The 19,735-nt window shown below is 40.5% G+C and overlaps 1 protein-coding gene across 5 annotated transcripts in view; it reads right to left on the bottom strand.

The window, feature by feature from the left end:
* The window catches only part of pam (peptidylglycine alpha-amidating monooxygenase), a 164,307-nt gene that overhangs the window by 30,856 nt on the left and 113,716 nt on the right, over nucleotides 1-19,735 (bottom strand). Inside the window, exon 16 of one of the 5 annotated variants that reach the window (XM_059969476.1) lies at nucleotides 9,596-9,907. The exons of the other annotated variants lie outside the window; for them this stretch is intronic. Within the exon in view, the coding sequence (XP_059825459.1) occupies nucleotides 9,596-9,907 (312 nt within the window). The remainder of the gene's footprint in view (nucleotides 1-9,595; nucleotides 9,908-19,735) is intronic. 5 annotated transcript variants of the gene reach the window in all.

The following is a 19,735-nucleotide window of genomic DNA, read 5'->3' as shown; positions in this document are numbered from 1 at the left end:
ATTTAACAGTCTTTTTTTGTTTAATAGGCTCTATCGGGCTTCTTTTGTTTGTAAGGAAATACATCTCAATGTTGTATATTGCATACATACTTTGATAATACATTTATTTTGACTTTAAAATCTGATTACTACTTTTTACTAACAGCTCTTTGCATTGTGATTTAAGTATTAATCCCAGACTCAGAACAGCAGCATGTATTCCTGTCATGTTGAAGTGTATATAGAATGGGGATTAATAAATGGTAGCTTTTTTTTTTGTAATTTGATACTTACAATTAAAATTACATGTTTGTTCCAGGAAGTAGTAGTTAAACTAGAAATAATTTGTTTTGATATCGACATGTATTATCTTCCTGTTCTTAAAGAAGGCACATTAAGCAGCCAAGGCAATTAAGCAGTATAATATTTAAGACCATAAGATACAGGAGCAGAAGTAGACCATTCAGCCCATCACATTTGCCCCACCATTCAATCATGGGCTGATCCAATTCTTCCAGTCATCCCCTCTCCTCTGCTTTCATCCCATACCCTTTGATGCCCTGGCTAATGAAGAACCTATCTATCTCTGCCTTAAATGCACCCAATGACTTGGCCTCCACAGCCGCTCGTGGCAACAAATTCCACAGATTTACCACCTCTTATGAAAGTAATTTCTCTGCATCGCTGTTCTAAATGGACATCCTTCTATCCTGAAGTCATGCCCTCTGTCCTAGACTCCCCTACCACGGGTAATAACTTTGCCATATCTAATCTGCTCAGGCCTTTTAGCATTTGGAATGTTTCTATGAGATCCCCTGATTCTCCTGAACTCCAGGGAAGACAGTCCAAAAGCTGCCAGATGTTCCTCATACGGAAATCCTTTCATTCCTGGAGTCACTTCATCAACCAGCATCTCTCTACTACCCAAAGAGGCATGATATTCTTCTGTTTAAGATCTGACAGATCCAGATTTCACCTGCTTGACTGGATTGAAGGTTTGGACTCCAGGGTGAAATATAGGCTGGGAAGTCTGCCCAGTGAATCAGTCCTAGATGAGTTCAGAAGGCCATTTGCTTTCAGTGTGAAGAAAGGGAGGCAAATAAAGTACTTTCAATTTAGATATTGCTAGAAAATACAGATCTTTAAACACATTAGTTCAATTGGAAGACCAATAAAAATATAATTTTGTGAAAGATACTACCATTGTGGCTTCTATCTGTTTTTATTGTGGGAATTAGAGAGTTAGTTTTAGCAAGGAAAATGCCTGGACTGTTAATTGAAAATGGAGAAAGCAGTTGAGTGATGGCCTTTAAATCTGCGGGTAGCAAAGCAAGTATTTCATGGCCAGATCAGAAACGAAGAAGTTGACTGCAAGTAAATTTTCTTTGATCTGTCATTTGCCATTAATCCAATGTCACACAAGAGGGTGGGTGAGGATATAGCTGGTGAAAGAACTCAAGTTGGATTTCTTTATTACATATTACTGAAATTCCAGTTGTTAAAATATATGAACAAATAGATTTCTTCACTGAGATTAAAAATAAAGATTCTTCAGGGGCATGGTCTCAGTTGTACCTGAGCTGGAGATCATAGCCACATCATTTTCAAACAACATGATGTTACTAAAGACAATAAAGGAGAAAGTGAAAATGCAAAACCTATGAAAGACAATAACCTATTATGAGCACATGCATTTCTTTTGATGCTGCTCGATCACGTGTGGCAGGAATTCATTTTAAATTTTAATGATCATACAGGATGCCTCTGGAATCCCAGAGATGCCAGAAGTTCTACAACGCTTGAGGAGGGGAGGGTGAGGACTGTAAAGAGAACTATCCTTGACAATCAGTAATTGAGAGAGAGGCTGGGACTGACAGTGCTCAATAAATTTTTTATCAGAATTTATGCAGGTGTTGCTGTCATTCATTGTACCCCATCAGCGAGAGGAGGAGCTGATTTTGGTGTGGACCGTGTTGCTCTCTGCTACAGAAGGGCGGTGTGAGTGATTGGCTGGGACGTATTCTTTATGATCACAACACCCTGTTGGATATTGGTAACATAGAATACTGAAAGCCCAGCTCACTGGTCTATTCGTGAGACCAACAGTGGGAGAGCGGCGTGGCCTCAGTTGGAACGAAGGCTAGGCTCATGCCACAGCGTCGCTCGTTGAGGCTACCGGGAGGGGAGACACAGAGGTGGTGTGACATGGCATCTATGCTGGATTGGGGCAGGCCCCGCTGGTCAGGGGGGAGTGGGGCTTGCTTTTGAATTGCTGCTTCATCTGGATGAGTACTTGGCTTTCACCAGGTGAGCACCAGAGGAACTCAATCTTCATTTTGTCCCAGAGGAGAGGAGTTAAAGTAGATATCCAGGATATGAAGGAATGCAGAGGGAAAGCCACATTGCAGGGAGGAGGACAACTGTTTTGAAAATTGTAAGTCCCTCATTCCCCCCCACCCCAAGTTTTGAAGAAGGGCCTCTAACCTGAAAGATCAGCCAGTTTCTCTTTCCACAGATGCAAGGTTTTGCAGAAGCGGAATTTGTGGTGTGTATCAGGGATAGTTTCTCAGATCAGAATCTACCTGAGAATAGACTTGATTTGGTCATGAGTAATAAAGTAGAGTTAATAATAGATCTTGTCATGAGGAATACTCCTAGGAATAGTGATTACAGCATGGAGAAATCCAGAAATAGTTTGAGGGTCAAAATCAAACAACTTGGATAAATGTAATTACTAAAGTCTAAAGTGGAACATAGGAAGGTCACCAGATGAGCAGGGGCAGATACTTAGGCAACTATTTCATAATGCTCAGAGGTAATTTATCCCTATTAGAAAGGGAGAAAAATGAACCATCTATGATTAATGAATGAGGTCATGGAAAATATTAAATTAAAATCTGCAGCACATAATGTGGCAGAAGCTTCTGGTAGACAAGAAGACTGATTATTTTTTAAAAGGACCGGCATTTAGTCAGTCACTAAAAAAAAGAGGAAAAATGATGACAACAGAAAATTTACACAACACAAGAGCTCACAGTATTGTAGGTAGTTTGTTATCATGGATTGAAGACAGATTAAAACATGGAAGAAAGAGTCAGAATAAGTGGGTCCTTTTCACACTACACGCAAAAAATTTAATGTTCAGAGTTCCACAAGGTTCATTTCTTGGCCTCAATTATTTACCATCTATTTAATAATTTGGAGAAAGAGATACACGAAAAGGAGCAACACCTTGCATTCTGTCTGGGTAGCCTCCAACCTGAGTATGAATATTGATTTCTCCTTCTGGTTAAAAAATTATTCCCTTCCCCTTCTTCTATTTCCCACTCTGGTCTCTATCACCTCCCATGTGCCCTTTCCTCTTTCCTCTTCTCCTATGGTCCACTCTCCTATCAGTTTCCTTTCTCTCCAGCCCTTTACCTTTCACCAGCTTCACCTACCACTTTCTCGATATCCCTCCATCCCCTATTCTCATGTTTTTATTCTGACATTTTTCCCCTTCTTTTCCAGTCCTGAAGAAGGGTCTTGGCCCAAAACGTTGAATGTTTCTTCATTTTCACACATACTGCCTGATCTGCTGAATTCCTCCAGCATTTTGTGTGTGCTGCTTTGGATTTCCAGCATCTGCAGACTTTGGATTTATATGTAAAGTTTATTTTTGTTTTAATTTAGAGATACAACATGATAATCAGCCCTTTCAGCCCAACAAATCTGTGCCGCCAATTAACACCTATGTGACCAATTAGCCTACAAATCCATACATCTTTGGAATATGGGAGGAAACCGGAGCACCCAGAGGAAACCCATGTTGTCACAGGGAGAAAAGGCAAACTCCTTAGAAGTAACAGCGAGAATTGAATATTGGTCACCGGCACTGTATTACCGTTGTGCTAACCACTGGACTCTCTGCCGTTCATCGAAAATATCCATAAAAACAGGCCGGAGGGAAAGTTGTGATAAGGATATCTGGACTCTACAATGGGATAAGTAGTTTGAGTGAGTAGATAAAAAACTGCCAAATGGAGCTTAAAAGTAGGAAAGTGTGAAGTCATGCACTTTAGTAGGAGGAATCAAATGGCAAGTTATAACACAATTGAAGAGAAATTGTAATGAGTAGGTTACAATGGGATCTTGGTGTTTCTATGCATGAAGTAAAAGTTAATGAGCCCGTGTAGCAGGACAATTGGCATAATAAACTTCATTTACAAATAGAGTTTAGAAATAGGGAAGTATTGTTACAAATGTACAGTGTGTTGGTATAGTTGCATCTCAAGTACAGTACCATGTTCTGTAATCTCCTTCTATCTGAATGCACTTCCTTCATGATCTCTACGTCTATAATTTGGTGTCCAAATGTCTATCATCTAAACTTTGAATTAATTGAATGAGTGAGTATTCATTGTCTTCTGAGGTAAAAAAAAGTCCCAAGCCAAACAACTTAGTGTGAAGATTCACTTCTTTATCCTGAAACAAAGGTCCTGTTTCTGGGCTCTCCAGTTAAAAGATCAATTAAGAAACCTTCAGTATCTTGCTTTACCACATTTTCTAAACTGCACTGAGAACAGGCCAACCTCATTCTCTCTCCCACGGTACAAATCCCTATTCTCAGGAGTGAATCTAGTGCACTTGCTTTGCGCTATACCAAGGCAAGGATATTCTCCTTAAGGTGCACAATTGCAACATATTGTACTCCATAAACACACAAGATTCTGTTGATGCTGTAAGTCTTGAGCAACGCAAACAAAATGCTGGAGGAGTTCAGCAAATCAGGCAGCATCTATGGAGTGGAATAAACAGTCGACATTTTGGAGCAAGACCCTTCAGCAAAGGAAAGAGCAGAAGCCAGATTAAGGTGGTGGCTGGAGGCAAAGGAGTAGCAGCTGGTGAAACCAAGAAAGGGGGAAGATGAGGGGGGGTGAGAGGGAATGAAGAAAGAAACTGGGAGGGGACAGTTGGAAGAAGTAAAGGGCTGAAAAGAAGGAATCTAACAGGAGAGGACACTGGACCAGAGGGAGAGGATGGGAAAGTGAGGAGAAAAGAAGAGGTAGGAGGGAACCAGAATAGTAAATGGCAAAAAAGAAAAGGATGGAGGGGGAGAAATTAGCAGGTTAGAGAAATTGATGTTTATGAATCAGTTTGGAGACTACCCAGACAGAATATGAGTTGTTGCTCCTCCAACCTGAGAGCCTCATCATGGCAGTAGAGACGGCCGTGGAATGACACGTCAAAATCCCCCTTTTCTCTGCCTGACTTGCTGAGTATCTCTAGGATTTTGTTTGTGCAGTACTTCAGATAAGACCTCACTAATGCCTTGTATATTCTTAATGATGCACTCCAAATTCCTTTTAAAAAAAATCCAATAAAAACTTCCTAATGTTATGCCATATTTACAAGTTTACCCTCTGAAGCTTGAAAAACACTACATCACGATCAATCTGTGCACCCATAGTTTTCACTGTTCATAAAATGCAACTATTTTATTCTTCCTGCTAATGTCCATAACTTCACATTTTCAACATTTCCAGATTCCACCTTTTCATCCTAAATTGCCAGAATTCCTCTGCTTCTTCCCCGTTCATATTTCCCCCACAAAGCTTTGAATTATTTCCAAACCTGGATATATTAAACTCTTATCTTTGTATCTGAAATATTAATCATAAATTGAGAATAATTATGGGGCCTGGATTGGTGCATGTGGCATTTTGATAGCAACTATCTGCTAATCCATAAATGACTGGATTAATCTCATTTTTGAATTCTGTCCTTTAACCAGGCCTTTCTAATGCATTAAGATGCTACTTCAGCCCCTGGATGCCACATTTTATGCAGTAGCATTTCATGTGACACCTAATCAAATGCTTTTTGACAATCCAGAAATACTAACTCTCCAGGTCCCTCGAAGACCCCTACCAACAACAACTCCCAGCTATCCTTCTAGTCACATCCTCAAAAGCTCTTTGAATCTTTGAAGAACTGATTTGTTTCATCATACAACTCCTGGGTGTCCTGTTACTCATCCTTGAAGGTGAATTCCATGATTGCTGACTACAAATGTTACCCTTACTAGTCAGCATTGTCCTGTTTTTTTCCCCTTCCTTTCTTTCCAAACTATCAGTATTTAGTACGTGTATTGGAGGGGTTGTGACTGTCACATGACAGCAATGCCCATTAGCTGGTTGGGGGCTTGCCACCTGCCAATCAAGGTTTGACCCCTCCTCACCCATCAATGCACACCTGACCATTGGCCCCTTGAATTAGCCTTGGCCTCAGGCAATTGGCCTTTGTAATCAGCTGAACTCTGCTGGCACCAAGCCATTGGCCTTTCTGTGAATTAACTGGATGGGGCCCTCCAGCCCTGCTGCACTATAAAGAATGCCACGGGTGCTAGACCCTTCCTCTTTTTGCAATCCCCAAGAGACCACCCTGCTTCACTCCAGGCCAAGGACTGTAGTGGCACTGGAGAAACTGTTGGTAAGTTGTGCATAGAATAGGGCTGGGAGCGTTGATAATTGTCCCTGGTAGTGTAAGAGCCATGCCTGCACAGAGTTGGGGGGCGGGGGGTGTATCGTATTGACTTTTCCCTTGGTTTGTGTGTGTGTGTGTGTGTACTTTGTTCTCACGCGGTTTTCCCATGTTCGTTAGTGATTGTCCGTGTGTGTTTTATTGCCGATCCGACTGCTGTAAATTGTGTGCGTGTGTGCATGTGTGTGTGTGTTGCTTCTGTTGCCATGTTCCCACATTGGCCTTCAGTAAATAAAATCCTTTACTACCAAGGCTGCATGTCCAGAATCCTTGTCCATGAGACCTATCGAATCTGTTTCTTCACTCACAACAGTACGCCTCTCCCCCTTTATTTTCCTTAAGTATCACTCTCTACATGACTCATTGTCCACACGTCTCTCCCCCATTGAACTTCCTTCTGGCACTTGTCTCTGCAAGTGTGACAAGTGCTACACCTGTCCCTCCACCCCCTCCTCACCACCACTGAGAGCCCCAAACAGTTCTTCCAGTGAGGAGGTAGTCTTTTGGGGTCATCTGTTGTATCTGATGTTCCCAGTGTGGTCACTTCTACTTCTTTGAGACCTGACGCAGATGGGGGGAGTGCTTCATTGAGTACCTTTGTTCTGTCCACCACAAAAGGCAGGATCTCCTGGTGGCGGCTTACATCAATTCTACTCCCATTCCCATTCTGACATGGCCTCCTCTACTGATGTAATAAGGCCAAACTCGGGTTGGAGGAACAGCACCTCATATTCTGTCCCAGTAGCCTCCAACCTGATGGTATGAACATTGATTTCTCTAACATGGTAATTTTTATTTATTTATTGAGATACAGCACAGATTGAACCATGCCATTGAACCCAGTAATCCCCCAATTTAATCCTAGCCTAATCACAGGACAATTTACAATGACCAATTAACCTGCTAACCAGTATGTCTTTGCACTGTGCATGGAAACTAGAGCACTCGGAGGAAACTCACATGGAGGTATGGAGAATATACAAATTCCTTACAGGCAGCAGCAGGAATTGAACCTGGATCGCCTGTACTGCAAAGCGTTGTGCTAACCACCAGGCTACCATGCCACCCAGGTTTCCCCCTCCATCCTTCTCTTATTTCATTCCCCATTCTGGTTTCCCTCTCACCCCTTCTCTTCACGCTTACTCATTACCTTCCTCTGGTACTCCTCCACCTTCACTTTCTTCCATGGTTCACTGTTCTCCCCTATTACCAGTACAAATACCATCTTTGAGTTATTACTTTAGAAATCCTTTTCATAAACACAAGAAAATTTGCAGATGCTAGAATAAAGAACATAGAAATGGGAGCAGGAGTAGGCCATCTGGCCTGTCAAATCTGCTCCACCATTCAATAAGATCATGGCTGATCTGGTCATGGACTCATCTCCACCTACCCTTAATTCCCTACTATGTAGAAATCTACCCAACCTTGTCATAAATATATTTACCGAGGTAGCACTGCTTCACTGGGCAGAGAATTCCACATATTCACTACTTTCTCAGAAAAGCAGTTCCTCCTCATCACCATCCTAAGTCTACTCACCCGTATCTTGAGGCTATATCCCCTAGTTCTAGTCTCACCTACCAGTGAAAACAACTTTCCTGCCTGCCTCTATCTTATCTATCCATTTCATAATGTTATACATTTCTATAAGATCTCCTCTGATTCTTCTGAATTTCAGCGAGTACAGTCCCACTTAATTTCTCCTCATTGTCTAACCCCCTCATCTCTTACATCAACTTGGTGAGCTTCCTCTGCACCATCCTCAAAGTCAGTATATCATTCCTCAAGTAAGGAGACCAGAACTGCACACGCTACCTCCAGGTGCACCCTCACCAGTACCCTGTACAGTTGCAGCATAACCTCCCTGCTCTTAAATTCAATCCCTAAGCAACACATGCAAAATGTTGTAGGAACTCAGTAATTCAGGCAGCATCTATGGAAATGAACTAACATTCTTCCCCCTTCCTTTCCAGTCTCAGCCTGATGCTGCCTGACCTGCTGAGTTCCTCCAGCATTTTGTTTGTGATGCTTAGAAATCGTTATGGTCCAAACATTCTCTGGGTGTAGAATTTTATTTATTTTCTCCCATACTTTTTCTTTTAGCAATATTACTAACTTAATTGCCTCTAGATTATATACCCCCCCCCCCCACTATCTTTTCTGCTTATAACCAATCTTGAGCAAAATCATGTTTTTCTTGAAGTCTTTCAGCCAGGCTTGACTTAAGTTCTCTGAGGAATTAGAACAGTTTCACTTGCATCTACCGGATAACTCAACAGTTTCTATGAATTCTCTTGTAAACGAATGTGGTAATCAAATTGTTCCAAACTAATATCCTGCCCAACCACACGTCAGTTGTCACCTACACTTAGATCAAGTGGGTAAATTTGCGTAATATCTATTTTCATCGTTTCTTTTAAAAGCTTTTCAGATTAGTTGTGGTCTAAACTTTCAGGTTAATTAACAAGTGATCAAGGTTGCAAAATTGGCAGAGACTTAGTTTAAAAAAAAGATTGATTTTAGGGTATCAAATATTCAGAACCATTTTGAAGGCTGTACAATTGGATAAACTCTTTCAATATCAAGTCAATATGCAACTAATCTTCAGAGTAGCACAAAGCATTATCATGCAAAAATCAGCATTCCATAGAGGTACATGTTCTATAAGCATGGAAACATATTCACAATGTTTAAAAATGTCTTTGCATGCTTTTATGGTTTGCAAGATAATACCAAATACACTTTGCAAGATAGCAAGCTCTATATTTCATGGAAATCAGAAAAGAATAGGTCAGTATTCAAATTAATTCTGGTACAAATTAACCTCAGATTTATAGATTTTGGAAGCTCTAAAAGGAATCATATTTATGCATGCTTCTCTATGCATAGTCAACAAAGTATCTGGAACAATTATTAAATATTTAATAATAAGCTGGGAATTACAGAAACACAATCAATAATTTTAATGTACTTTTAAATCAAAATTGGCCTTTTCTATCTCCCTGAAGAAATGAATAATCCCTTAAGATTTTAATAACATAGAATAAATTTAGAACCAGGCATCACAAGTTTAACCAAGGCCCTGACCCACCTCTGTGTTCAGCTTCCCTGCTGTCCACCCAAGGTCTGGGCTGCAGAGTTGATGGTAATGTGATGCCAGATGGCCTTGCTGTAGATTCTATCCTGCGGAATTTGTGAACTCTGTCTCTTATTAAAGGAGAGGCAGATCTTTCATCTAGTTCCAAGAACTCATTTGGACCAGAGGCCAGGTCCTTCTTCTGCACCACATTAACAATCTCAGCAACTAGGTCTGATTCTGCCTTGTGTGTGGGGTTGTACTTATGCACATGAACAACATCTTCTCTTTCCCCTAAGAGCTTGGAAATGAGTGCATAGAAGTTTCCTGTTAGAGATTGTAAGAAAACAGAGAAATGAAGGTAGAGGTAGTGAGAAAAGCTGTTAAGAAGATTTGAAAAGGTTAAAGCTTTGAAAGGTAATACAGCAATACAATAAAAAGATGCAATTATTTTTAGAGGCACAATGTTAGTTTTGAAAATAATATTTGATTACAAAATACACTGATTATGAATTTCATATAGCAAAATTCAACAAGTAATCTTTATCTCTACTTGAAGGATCAAATATGTGGACCATTGTTGTCATTTACTCTAAGTAGTAAATGCGTAATAACATCAATGTAAATAGCTGTGTTGCCATCCCAACAAAGGAATAAAGGCAACTATGATAAACAAATTATTAATGCAATAACATCTGGTTAAACAAGGTGGCAGATTTTCTTTTCCTTTCATTTTCTTCTTCTGAGGAACTCATTGTTAACGTGAGTTCTTCATTTATGCAATAGTTCCAAAACTAAGTTCAGCTTACTCTAATAACCTCTCAGCACCATGATTGAGAATGGGATGTGTAGCCAACCATCGCAAAAACTTTTGCACACAGTTATAACACAAATAGATGAATTCCACAGTCATACGCATTTCCTTGTTGGCATTTTGGTATATAACATAGATGCTCAAATTATTGCAACTGGATATTGGAATATTTTAAAATAAATTCTATGTGGCACTCTAATACACCAACAAACTGCTTATTATAATTTAGTGAATATTTACGAACATCTAGACTGACACTGCAATACCAGCGTATTGACACCACAAATGAGCATTCTTGAATTCTTTTCAAAAACTGTTTTGTTTTGCTATGAACATGTCATTCTGAAAGTAAACCCATTAGACTTCCCTGCCTCTTTTGCCTGACATCAACTTCTGAATACACACAAATGCATATTGACGGGAGAAACACCATCAATACGAATTTGCACATCAGAGGCATTTAAAAACTTTGGGGAGAAAAAGCATCTAGATTTAACAGTAGACAAACCTACACTACACAGTATCCACTCCCCACCACCTTTCTGCTCAAAGTCTGTCAGGGCATGGTGGAGCTTTGAAGAGAGAACCTCCTGAGGTCTGCTCACATGTGCGCTCTCACCTCATGCTACAAATCACTTCCCTGGTGTGAAAGGTCCGTTATTTGCTCTCAGTACTAACTAGTATAGTCCACAATCCAATGGGCGGCCAGCTGAATCAGTTCCATTCAACCAATTACCAGGGGAGATTGCCTTTGGGAGAAGATGACAATTTAAATCCCTTTGCATAAGGTAACATGCTAAACTTTCTTAAAGGGCTGTGAGCAAAATATCATAAGGCATAGGAGCAGATTTAGGCCATTTGACCCATTGAATCTGCCCTGCAATTCAATCATAACTGATCCTTTTTTCTTCCTTCCTCAGCCCCACTCCCAGCCTTCTGCTGTGTCCAATCAAGAACCTATCCATCTCTGCTTTAAATACACCTAATGACCTGGCCTCCACAGTTACCTGTGGTAACAAATTCCACAAATTCACCAACCTCTGGCCAAAGAAATTTCTCTGCATATGTTTCAAATGGATGCCTCTCTATCCTGAGGCTGTACTCTCTTGTCCTATACTACCCTACCATTGGAAACTTCCTTGCACATCTTATCTGTCCAGGCCTTTCAACATTCAAAAGGTTTCAATGAGATCTCCCCTCATCCTTCTAAATTCCAGTGAGTACAGGTCCAGAGCCATCAAATGTTCCTCATATGATAACCCTTTCATTCCTGGAATCATCCTTGTGAACCTTCTCTGAACCCTCTCCAACGTCAGCACACCATTCTGAGATAAGGAGCACAAAAGTCTTCTCAATACTCAAGATTAGGCCTCATCAGTGCCTTATAAAGCCTCAGCATCACATTGCTGCTCTTATATTCTAGACCTCAGAAAATGAATGCTAATATTGCATTTGTCGCCTTCACCACTGATTCAACCTGCAAATTAAAATTTCCATCATTGTATTTCATTTGCCACTTTCTTGCCCATTCTCCTAACTGTCTAAGTCCTTCTGGAGCCTTCCTGTTTTGTCAACAGTACCTGCCCCGCCACCAATCTTCATATCATTGGAAAAACTTGGCAACAAAGCCATCCATTCCATCATCTAAATCATTTATATACAGCATAAAATGAAGGATTCCCAATACAAACCCCTGAGGAACACCAATAGTCACTGGCAGCCAACCAGAAAAGGATCCTTTTATTCCCACTCGCTACCTCCTACCAATCAGCCAATGCTCTAATGATGTTAGCAACTTTCCTGTAATACCATGGGTTCTTAACTTGGTAAACAGCCTCAAGATTCAAATCTTGTCAAAGGCCTTATGAATATCCAAATATACACCATTCATTGCATCCCCTTTATCTATCCTACTTGTAAGCTCCTCAAAGAATTCCAACAGGTTTGTCAGGCAAGATTTTCCCTTAAGGAAACAATGCTGACTTTGTCCCATCTTGTTCTGTGTCACCGTGTACTCCATAACCTCATCCTTAACAATTGATTCCAATGTCCTCCCAAACACTGAGATCAGGCTAACTGGTCTATGATTTCCTTTCTGCCTCCTCTCTGCTTTCTTAAAGAATGGAGTGACATTTGCAATTTTCCAGTCTTCCAGAATCATGCCAGACTACAATGGTTCTTTAAAGATTATTACCACTGCCTTCGTAATCTCTACTGCTACCTCCTTCAGAACTCTGGGGTGCAGTTCATCTGATTCAGATGACTTGTGTACTTTTAGATCTTTCAGCTTTTTAAGTACCTTCTCCCTTGTAATAGTAACTGCACTCACTTCTCGTCCCTCACACCCTTCAACACCTGGCACACTGCTAGTGTCTTCCACAGTGAAGACTTGTGCAAATTACTCACTTAGTTCATCTGTCATCTCATTGTCCCCCATTATTATTTCTCTGGCCTCACTCTATAGTGATCCTATCTCCACTCTCATCTCTTTTATTTTCTATATACATGAGAAAGCTTTTTCTATGCACTTTGATATTGTTTGCTCGTTTGCTTTCATATTTCATCTTTTTCCTCTTGATGATTCTTTTCATTGCTCTCTGTAGGTTTTTAGAAGCTTCCCAATCCTCTATCTTCCCACTAATTTTTGTTTTGTTGGGTGCCCCTCTTTTGCTTTTACATTACCTTTAACTTCCCTTGTCAGCCACGATTGTACTATTTTGCCATTTGAGCTTTTCTTTGTTTTTGGAATAAACCTGTCCTGCGCCTTCCTCATTTTTCCCAAAAACACATGCCATTGCTGCTCTGCTGTCATCCCTGCCAGCATCCCCTTCCCATTTACTTTGGCCAGCTCCTCTCTCACACTACTGTAATTTCCTTTACTCTACTGAAACACTGCTACATCAAATTTTACTTTCTCCCTATCAAATTTCAAGTTGAGCTCAATCGTATTGTGATCACTGGCTCCTAAGGGTTTCCTTTACCTTAAGCTCCCTAATCACCTCTGGTTCATTACATCACACCCAATCCAGTATTGCCGATCCTCTAGTAGGCTCAAGGGCAACTGCTCTGAAAAGCCATCTTGTAGGCATTCAACAAATTCACGCTCTTGAGATCCATGACCAACCTGATTTTCCTAATCTACCTGCATGTTAAAATCTCCCATGACTAACACTACCCTTTTGACACACCTTTTCTATTTCCCTTTATAATCTGTAGTCCACATTCCAGCGACTGTTTGGGAGGCTTGCCTCTAACTTCCATCAGGGTCCTTTTATCCTTGCAGTTTCTTAACTCAACCCACAAGGATTCATCATCCTCCGATCCTACATCACATCTTTCTAATGATTTGATGCCATGCCTTACCTGAAGAGCCATGCCTACCTTCCAATCCCTCTGATACAATGTGTATGACATCAGTGATTGTGAAATTATTGAAGATCCTTAGGGATAGTATTTATTTACATATGGAAAAGCATGGACTTGTTAGGAATAGTCAGCATGGCTTGGTGTAGAGGTGATTATGTCTTGCAAACTTGGCTGAGATTTTTTTTGAAGAGGTGACAAAAATGATTGAGACAGTAGGGCGGTGGTGTTCTACAGCGATCAGTGCTGGGACCTCTGTTATACAAATGATTTGAACAAAAAGGTAAAAAGTTTGCAGATGATATAACAATTGGTGGAGTTGTGGATAATGAAGCAAGAATACAGCAGAATACAGATCATTTGGAAACATGAGGAGAAGAATGGCAGATTCTTTGGGAGGTCAGGTGTAAGGGAAACGTACACCGTAAATGGTAGGACTTAAAAATCTCTCCCCACATCAATGTTTAAGTATAAATCCGTAGATTGGATTGTAAAGCTGGTTTATGACCTACAATTCTGTGCAAAGGTCTAAGGCACGTATACAGTAAATATCTAGGGTGGCTAAGACTTTTTCACACAGTACTGTAATAATTTATGTACTGCACTGTACTGCTGCCGCAAATTAAAACAAATTTCATGACATATGTGAGTGATGATAAAACTGATTCTGTTACGGATCTCTATAGTAGACAGCGTGGAGTCATGGTTGGGAAAATCAGAAAGCAGTAGGGAGGGAGCAGGAAGCACCAAAGAGACATTGTGTAATGATCATAAAACAATTGCTTGAAATCAAATAACCTTGCCTGGTATCTCAGGGCTGGGTCTGTCTGCATCTGTGCCACCCCTTACCCAGCACTCCTGCCAGCTGTCCCACAACCCTCCAGTGGCACTCGACCCTTGCCATTCCCAATGCCCTTTGCTGCTGCCAGATTTACAAACTCACCCTCTGCTTCACATTGACAAATACAGTACTGTGCAAGAGTTTTAGGGATTCTCACTATATATATATGCGCCTTAGACTTTTGGACAGACCTGAACCTGCCTTCACCAGATGGTGCATTGAGCATAAAAGTGGACATGCTGCAGTTGTGTACAACTTTGGTTATGCCACATTTTGAGTGCTGGGTACAATTCTGGACACATTTCAGCAAGGGTGTGGAGGAATTGAAGAGGGTGCAAAGGAGGCTCACCAATCCACAGTGTTGCCTGGATTAGAGATTTTTAGCTAGGAGGAGGGATTGGACATCCTTCGATTGGTTTGTCTGGAGCACAGGAGGGCAAAGGGCAACCTGAATTATATTCAACTATGAGAAGCATAGAACTGGTAAATGGTCAGAGCCTCAGGGTAGAACTGTCAAATAATAGAAGTTCCAGATTTCAGGCAGGAGAACATAGAACAGTACAGCACATTAAAGGCCCTTTGGCCCACAATGTTGTGCCAACCCTCAAACCCTGCCTCCCATATAACCCCCCCCCCCCCTTAAGTTCCTCCATATACCCATCTAGTAGTCTCTTAAATTTCACTAGTGTATCTGCCTCCACCACTGACTCAGGCAGTGCATTCCACGCACCAACCACTCTCTGAGTGAAAAACCTTCCTCTAATATCCCCCTTGAACTTCCCTCCCCTTACCTAAAAGCCATGTCCTCTTGTATTGAGCAGTGCTGCCCTGGGGAAGAGGTGCTGGCTGTCCACTTGGTCTATTCCTCTTAATATCTTGTACACCTCTGTCATGTCTCCTCTCATCCTCCTCCTCTCCAAAGAGTAAAGCCCTAGCTCCCTTAATCTTTGATCATAATCCATACTCTCTAAACCAGAGAGCAAGTTATTTTTTAAAAAAAAAACACAGGGAGTGGCAGACACCTGGCATGTAGTACTGCAAGAGGAGATAGAAATGACAGCAATGCTTAAGAGGCATTTAGATTGGCAGAAAATGGAGGGATATAGAGATGTGCTGGCAGGTGGGATTAGCTTAAATTGGCACCTTGGTCGGCACAGGAATCCGTACAGAACATGCTGTACTTCCCTGCTCTCTAACTGGTTAGTGATTTAGGTAGTTAAAGGATGAATTGGTTTTACTGAAGATGATAGGATTCTGAAAGAAAATCACAGAGTAGGGATAGAGGAGGTTGCTGGGGTTGTGTCAGACAGGAAACAAAGATAGTAGACTAAACCATTTGGCTTAAGATAGAGATCACTGCTCATCTCACGGAACAATAGGACACAGAGCAAAGGCTGAACTTTCAAATGTTCCTCCAATAGGTTTTTCCACTCTCTGTGTGCAGTAATCAATATGGTTCCCCACAGCAGTAACTGAATGTTGTTCTTAAATCAATGCAGAGAATTCACATATATTTGATTTTTCCATTACTTGCAAAGATGTTTTATATAACATGTAATTCCATATTTTATGCCCAATCATTAAGCCAGAACATCTCAGAATATCATCCTTAATCAACACACTAATTACCTTGTGGTGTGTATTACTGACACTCAACTCGGTTGTTAAAGAAATCCTTTTGTGATATACGAGTCAACTTCAATTCACACTTATGGAGCTCATCTATCACAAGTGGGCAGAGAACTGTAAGAAAATTCTAAAGCTTCACGAATTAGTCAATTATCTGTTTCTCAATAATGGCAAATGTGGATACATGGGCAGTCATTTATCAAACTGCCACAATGCCAGTCGCAGAGGTCCGATTTCTTTAGAGTGATACCTTCTCTTAGAACTGTACCAGCAGACAATGACGAATTGCAGTTACACTGTATGTTTAACAAGGTAAAATGCTCCAACATACTTCACGGGAGCAAACCCAAAGAGATAAGACAGTCAGAACAAGTTTTAAGGAGCACCATAAACAGAGGGTTAAGGAGAAAATTTCAGACCTCTTTGGGCTTAAGGAACAGAATCACTGGCACCAGTAACAGAGTGAACAACACTGGGGTTACAGAAGAGGCTGAGACTGGAGGAACGTTGCCCTGCCAGAGACTATCTATGACAGAATTAGATTAATAGTATCCAGAAGTCATAAGGATGTGGATTGAGTGTGATGGCTGCAGATGAAGAACAAATGCATTGACTCAGATGAGCTGGAGATACATATTTTTCTAAAAAGAGTATCACACTTCAAATACAGAAAGACTTAAATAAATTATAGTGACTTTATATTGATTACACTTGGGTATATAAATGACTTTCCATACAACGTAGTTATTACTTATTGACAATAATTGCCATTTCAGTAATGCTTTGCCAACTACTCCTCTGAACACCAGAGAATAAACATAGGGAAGGCCAGGATAATTCCAAATTTTCTATCTTTCTTGCCTCTGATCACCCATTCCCCTTTCCTTGTGGAACCACAAAATACTTTTATCACATTCAAATACTAGGTGTGAAATACTGCTGGATTGATTTGATACAACTGCTCATTATTCAGTCGTTTCTTTAACCCTGCAAATCCTCTGAAAACACAGGGAAGCATATCTGCATAATGTTGTTTAAAAAAAAATTCCTTCAATACAAAATTCAGATTTGTGTAATGCCTAAAATATGGCACATTTTTCTAAACTCTTTGCTCTATGTAACTCTAGTATCATTGCTATCAACATATAAACGTTTGTACAATGATATATTCAAGCAGCATTCACCAAATCAATTAGAAATTCAAAATTGAAAATTGTTTATCGTTCTTCAGTACTCCAGTGTAGAAGAGAACAAAATAATTGTCACTCCAGACCGGATGCATTGAATAATAACCATTGAACAACTCCTTTGTTTCAATAAGGAAGGTACTTCATTGACAATTGTGCCCAGAGAGTTGCTGACAAACAATTCTGCACACTTAGCTGTTCTTATATTATAGAAAAGACAAGGTTTTAATATCACACTAAACCTGGATCCTATTGGCTGAATGTTCCTGGCCCAGCTCCAGAATATTCCCACATTACATTTCACTCCCCTGCCTTTGCAAATATATTTTTCAAAGACTTATTCCTTTTCCTTCACTACATCAATTCTGGTTCCACCATTCCTGTAAAATCTACTATAATAGAATAATCTCTGCAGAAGTGATCTCACAGAACAATAGAAACTAATTTACTAAGGATTTTTTGTCACTTATTTAAATTACTATTCCCAAACCTTCAGAACTTTTCCTCTTGGAGGCAGAGAAATTAAGTTTTAAAAAAAGACTGCATTTTTAATAACACACATATTTTACCATCCTTCTGTTTACAGATTGACTGCAGTTTGGAGGTTTTCCAATAAAATTGGTTCTGTGTGGCACATTACCCAGAGTACTACATTTCAAGATTTTAGCTCCAAGAACTTGAAGAAATGAAATACCCGGAGGTGTTAAGTCCCCATAATGCACTCTTTCAGGATTATTTTAAACAGAAACAATGTTTTTTCTTGTGCCATAGTGGCTTACAGAGGAACAGTCAAACAAAAATTTGACATAGAAGCATGAGGCATTAAAGCAAATTTTCAAAACCTTGGTCAAAGTGGCAAGTTTTAAGCAACAGTTTAAAAGAGTAAAGAGTGACAGCAAGGTATAGGGAAGGAATCACAAAACGAAGATCATTGCCTACTTGGTGAAGCAATTAAAAATGTGGTAGCTTAACTAGCCAGAATTGGAAGAACCCCTTATGGGGCTTGTGGTGAACTATGTGCCTGTCTGGACACGCCCCCTGCTGAATGCTCCTGTGGCTCCTCCCACAGGCCCCTGTATAAAGGCGATCTGAGGCCTGACGCTCGGCCTCAGTTTCCAGGACATAGTATGATGGACACTCACTCCTGGTTCCTTCTTCCAGTCAATAAAAGCCAATATCTCGCCTTACGTCTCAGTGTGAGTTATTGATGGTGCATCAGGGTTGTAAGGTTTAAGCAGCTGACAGTAATAAAAAAGGGTGAAAAGACTATGACAGCAATGTGAAAACAAAGCAGAGAATTTTAAAATGCAATCAGGAGCAGGAGTAGCCCATTTGAGCCTGTTCCACCATTCAATATGATTATGATGAACCTCTCCCAATACCACATTTTGCTCTCTCATCACCAGCTTCTATGGAAATCGGTCTGTCTGTGGATTGGCCTCCACTGCCCTCAGTGGTTAGAGCATTCCAAAGGTTTACAACTCTATTAGTGAGGAAACTTTTCTCTATCTTAGTCATAAATGTCTTACGCTATGTCTCCTTTTAAACTCAATATCCTTTCCAGTCACATTACTAATAGTATGAGACTAAAACTGCACACAATACTCTAGTTGTATACAATACTGTGGTCTCATTAAGACTCTTAATAAATATAGTCAAACATTCTTTGTTCCTCTACCCAAAATCTCTTGCAATAAGATACAAAATATAATGGTGGATGTTGAAGGAGGACCTAGGTGTCCTTGCATCAACATTTTTAATCTATCAGTTTAAATAATCCTATAAAATTTTGTTTTGCCCAGCAGCCTTTTACTTTCCACAATTTCTGTCTGACATGTTTGTCCCACTGAGTCTTTGCCAGCTCGGAGTAAATATATTACCCTACAGTTTTCCTCTTCCCCCCAAGTTTCCATCAAATTTCTCGCTGCCCAGATTCTAATACTTATCCATAAACGAGGGCACTTTAAAGTGAACCCACAAGACTTAGTGATGTGTGAGGAAAATCGGAGTAAAAAGAAGCAAGCCACATAGTTATAGAAAGAATGAGCAAATTCCCATCAGTCAGGGGCAGAGTCAGAAGCCTCTCTGGCCAACCTCAAATTGTTCCCTACAAGATAGGAAGAGGCAATTTTGATGCATTGAGTCAGTGGTGGCTCTCGGAATAATCCTAGCCACCCCTCATTTTTCCTGTAACCTATCCTTCCCACATTTCCACTAACTCCCTTGAAATCCGACAATCCATCCCGAGGTGGTATTGGCAGTCTCCAGAGCAGTGTAGGATAGAGATGAGAGGAGTGCGAGTGCAGAGCATCTGTAAAGGG

Source organism: Hypanus sabinus, chromosome 5 (genome assembly GCF_030144855.1).
Source record: "Hypanus sabinus isolate sHypSab1 chromosome 5, sHypSab1.hap1, whole genome shotgun sequence".
Taxonomy (NCBI): domain Eukaryota; kingdom Metazoa; phylum Chordata; class Chondrichthyes; order Myliobatiformes; family Dasyatidae; genus Hypanus; species Hypanus sabinus.
This window is presented reverse-complemented; position numbering and strand designations above follow the sequence as displayed.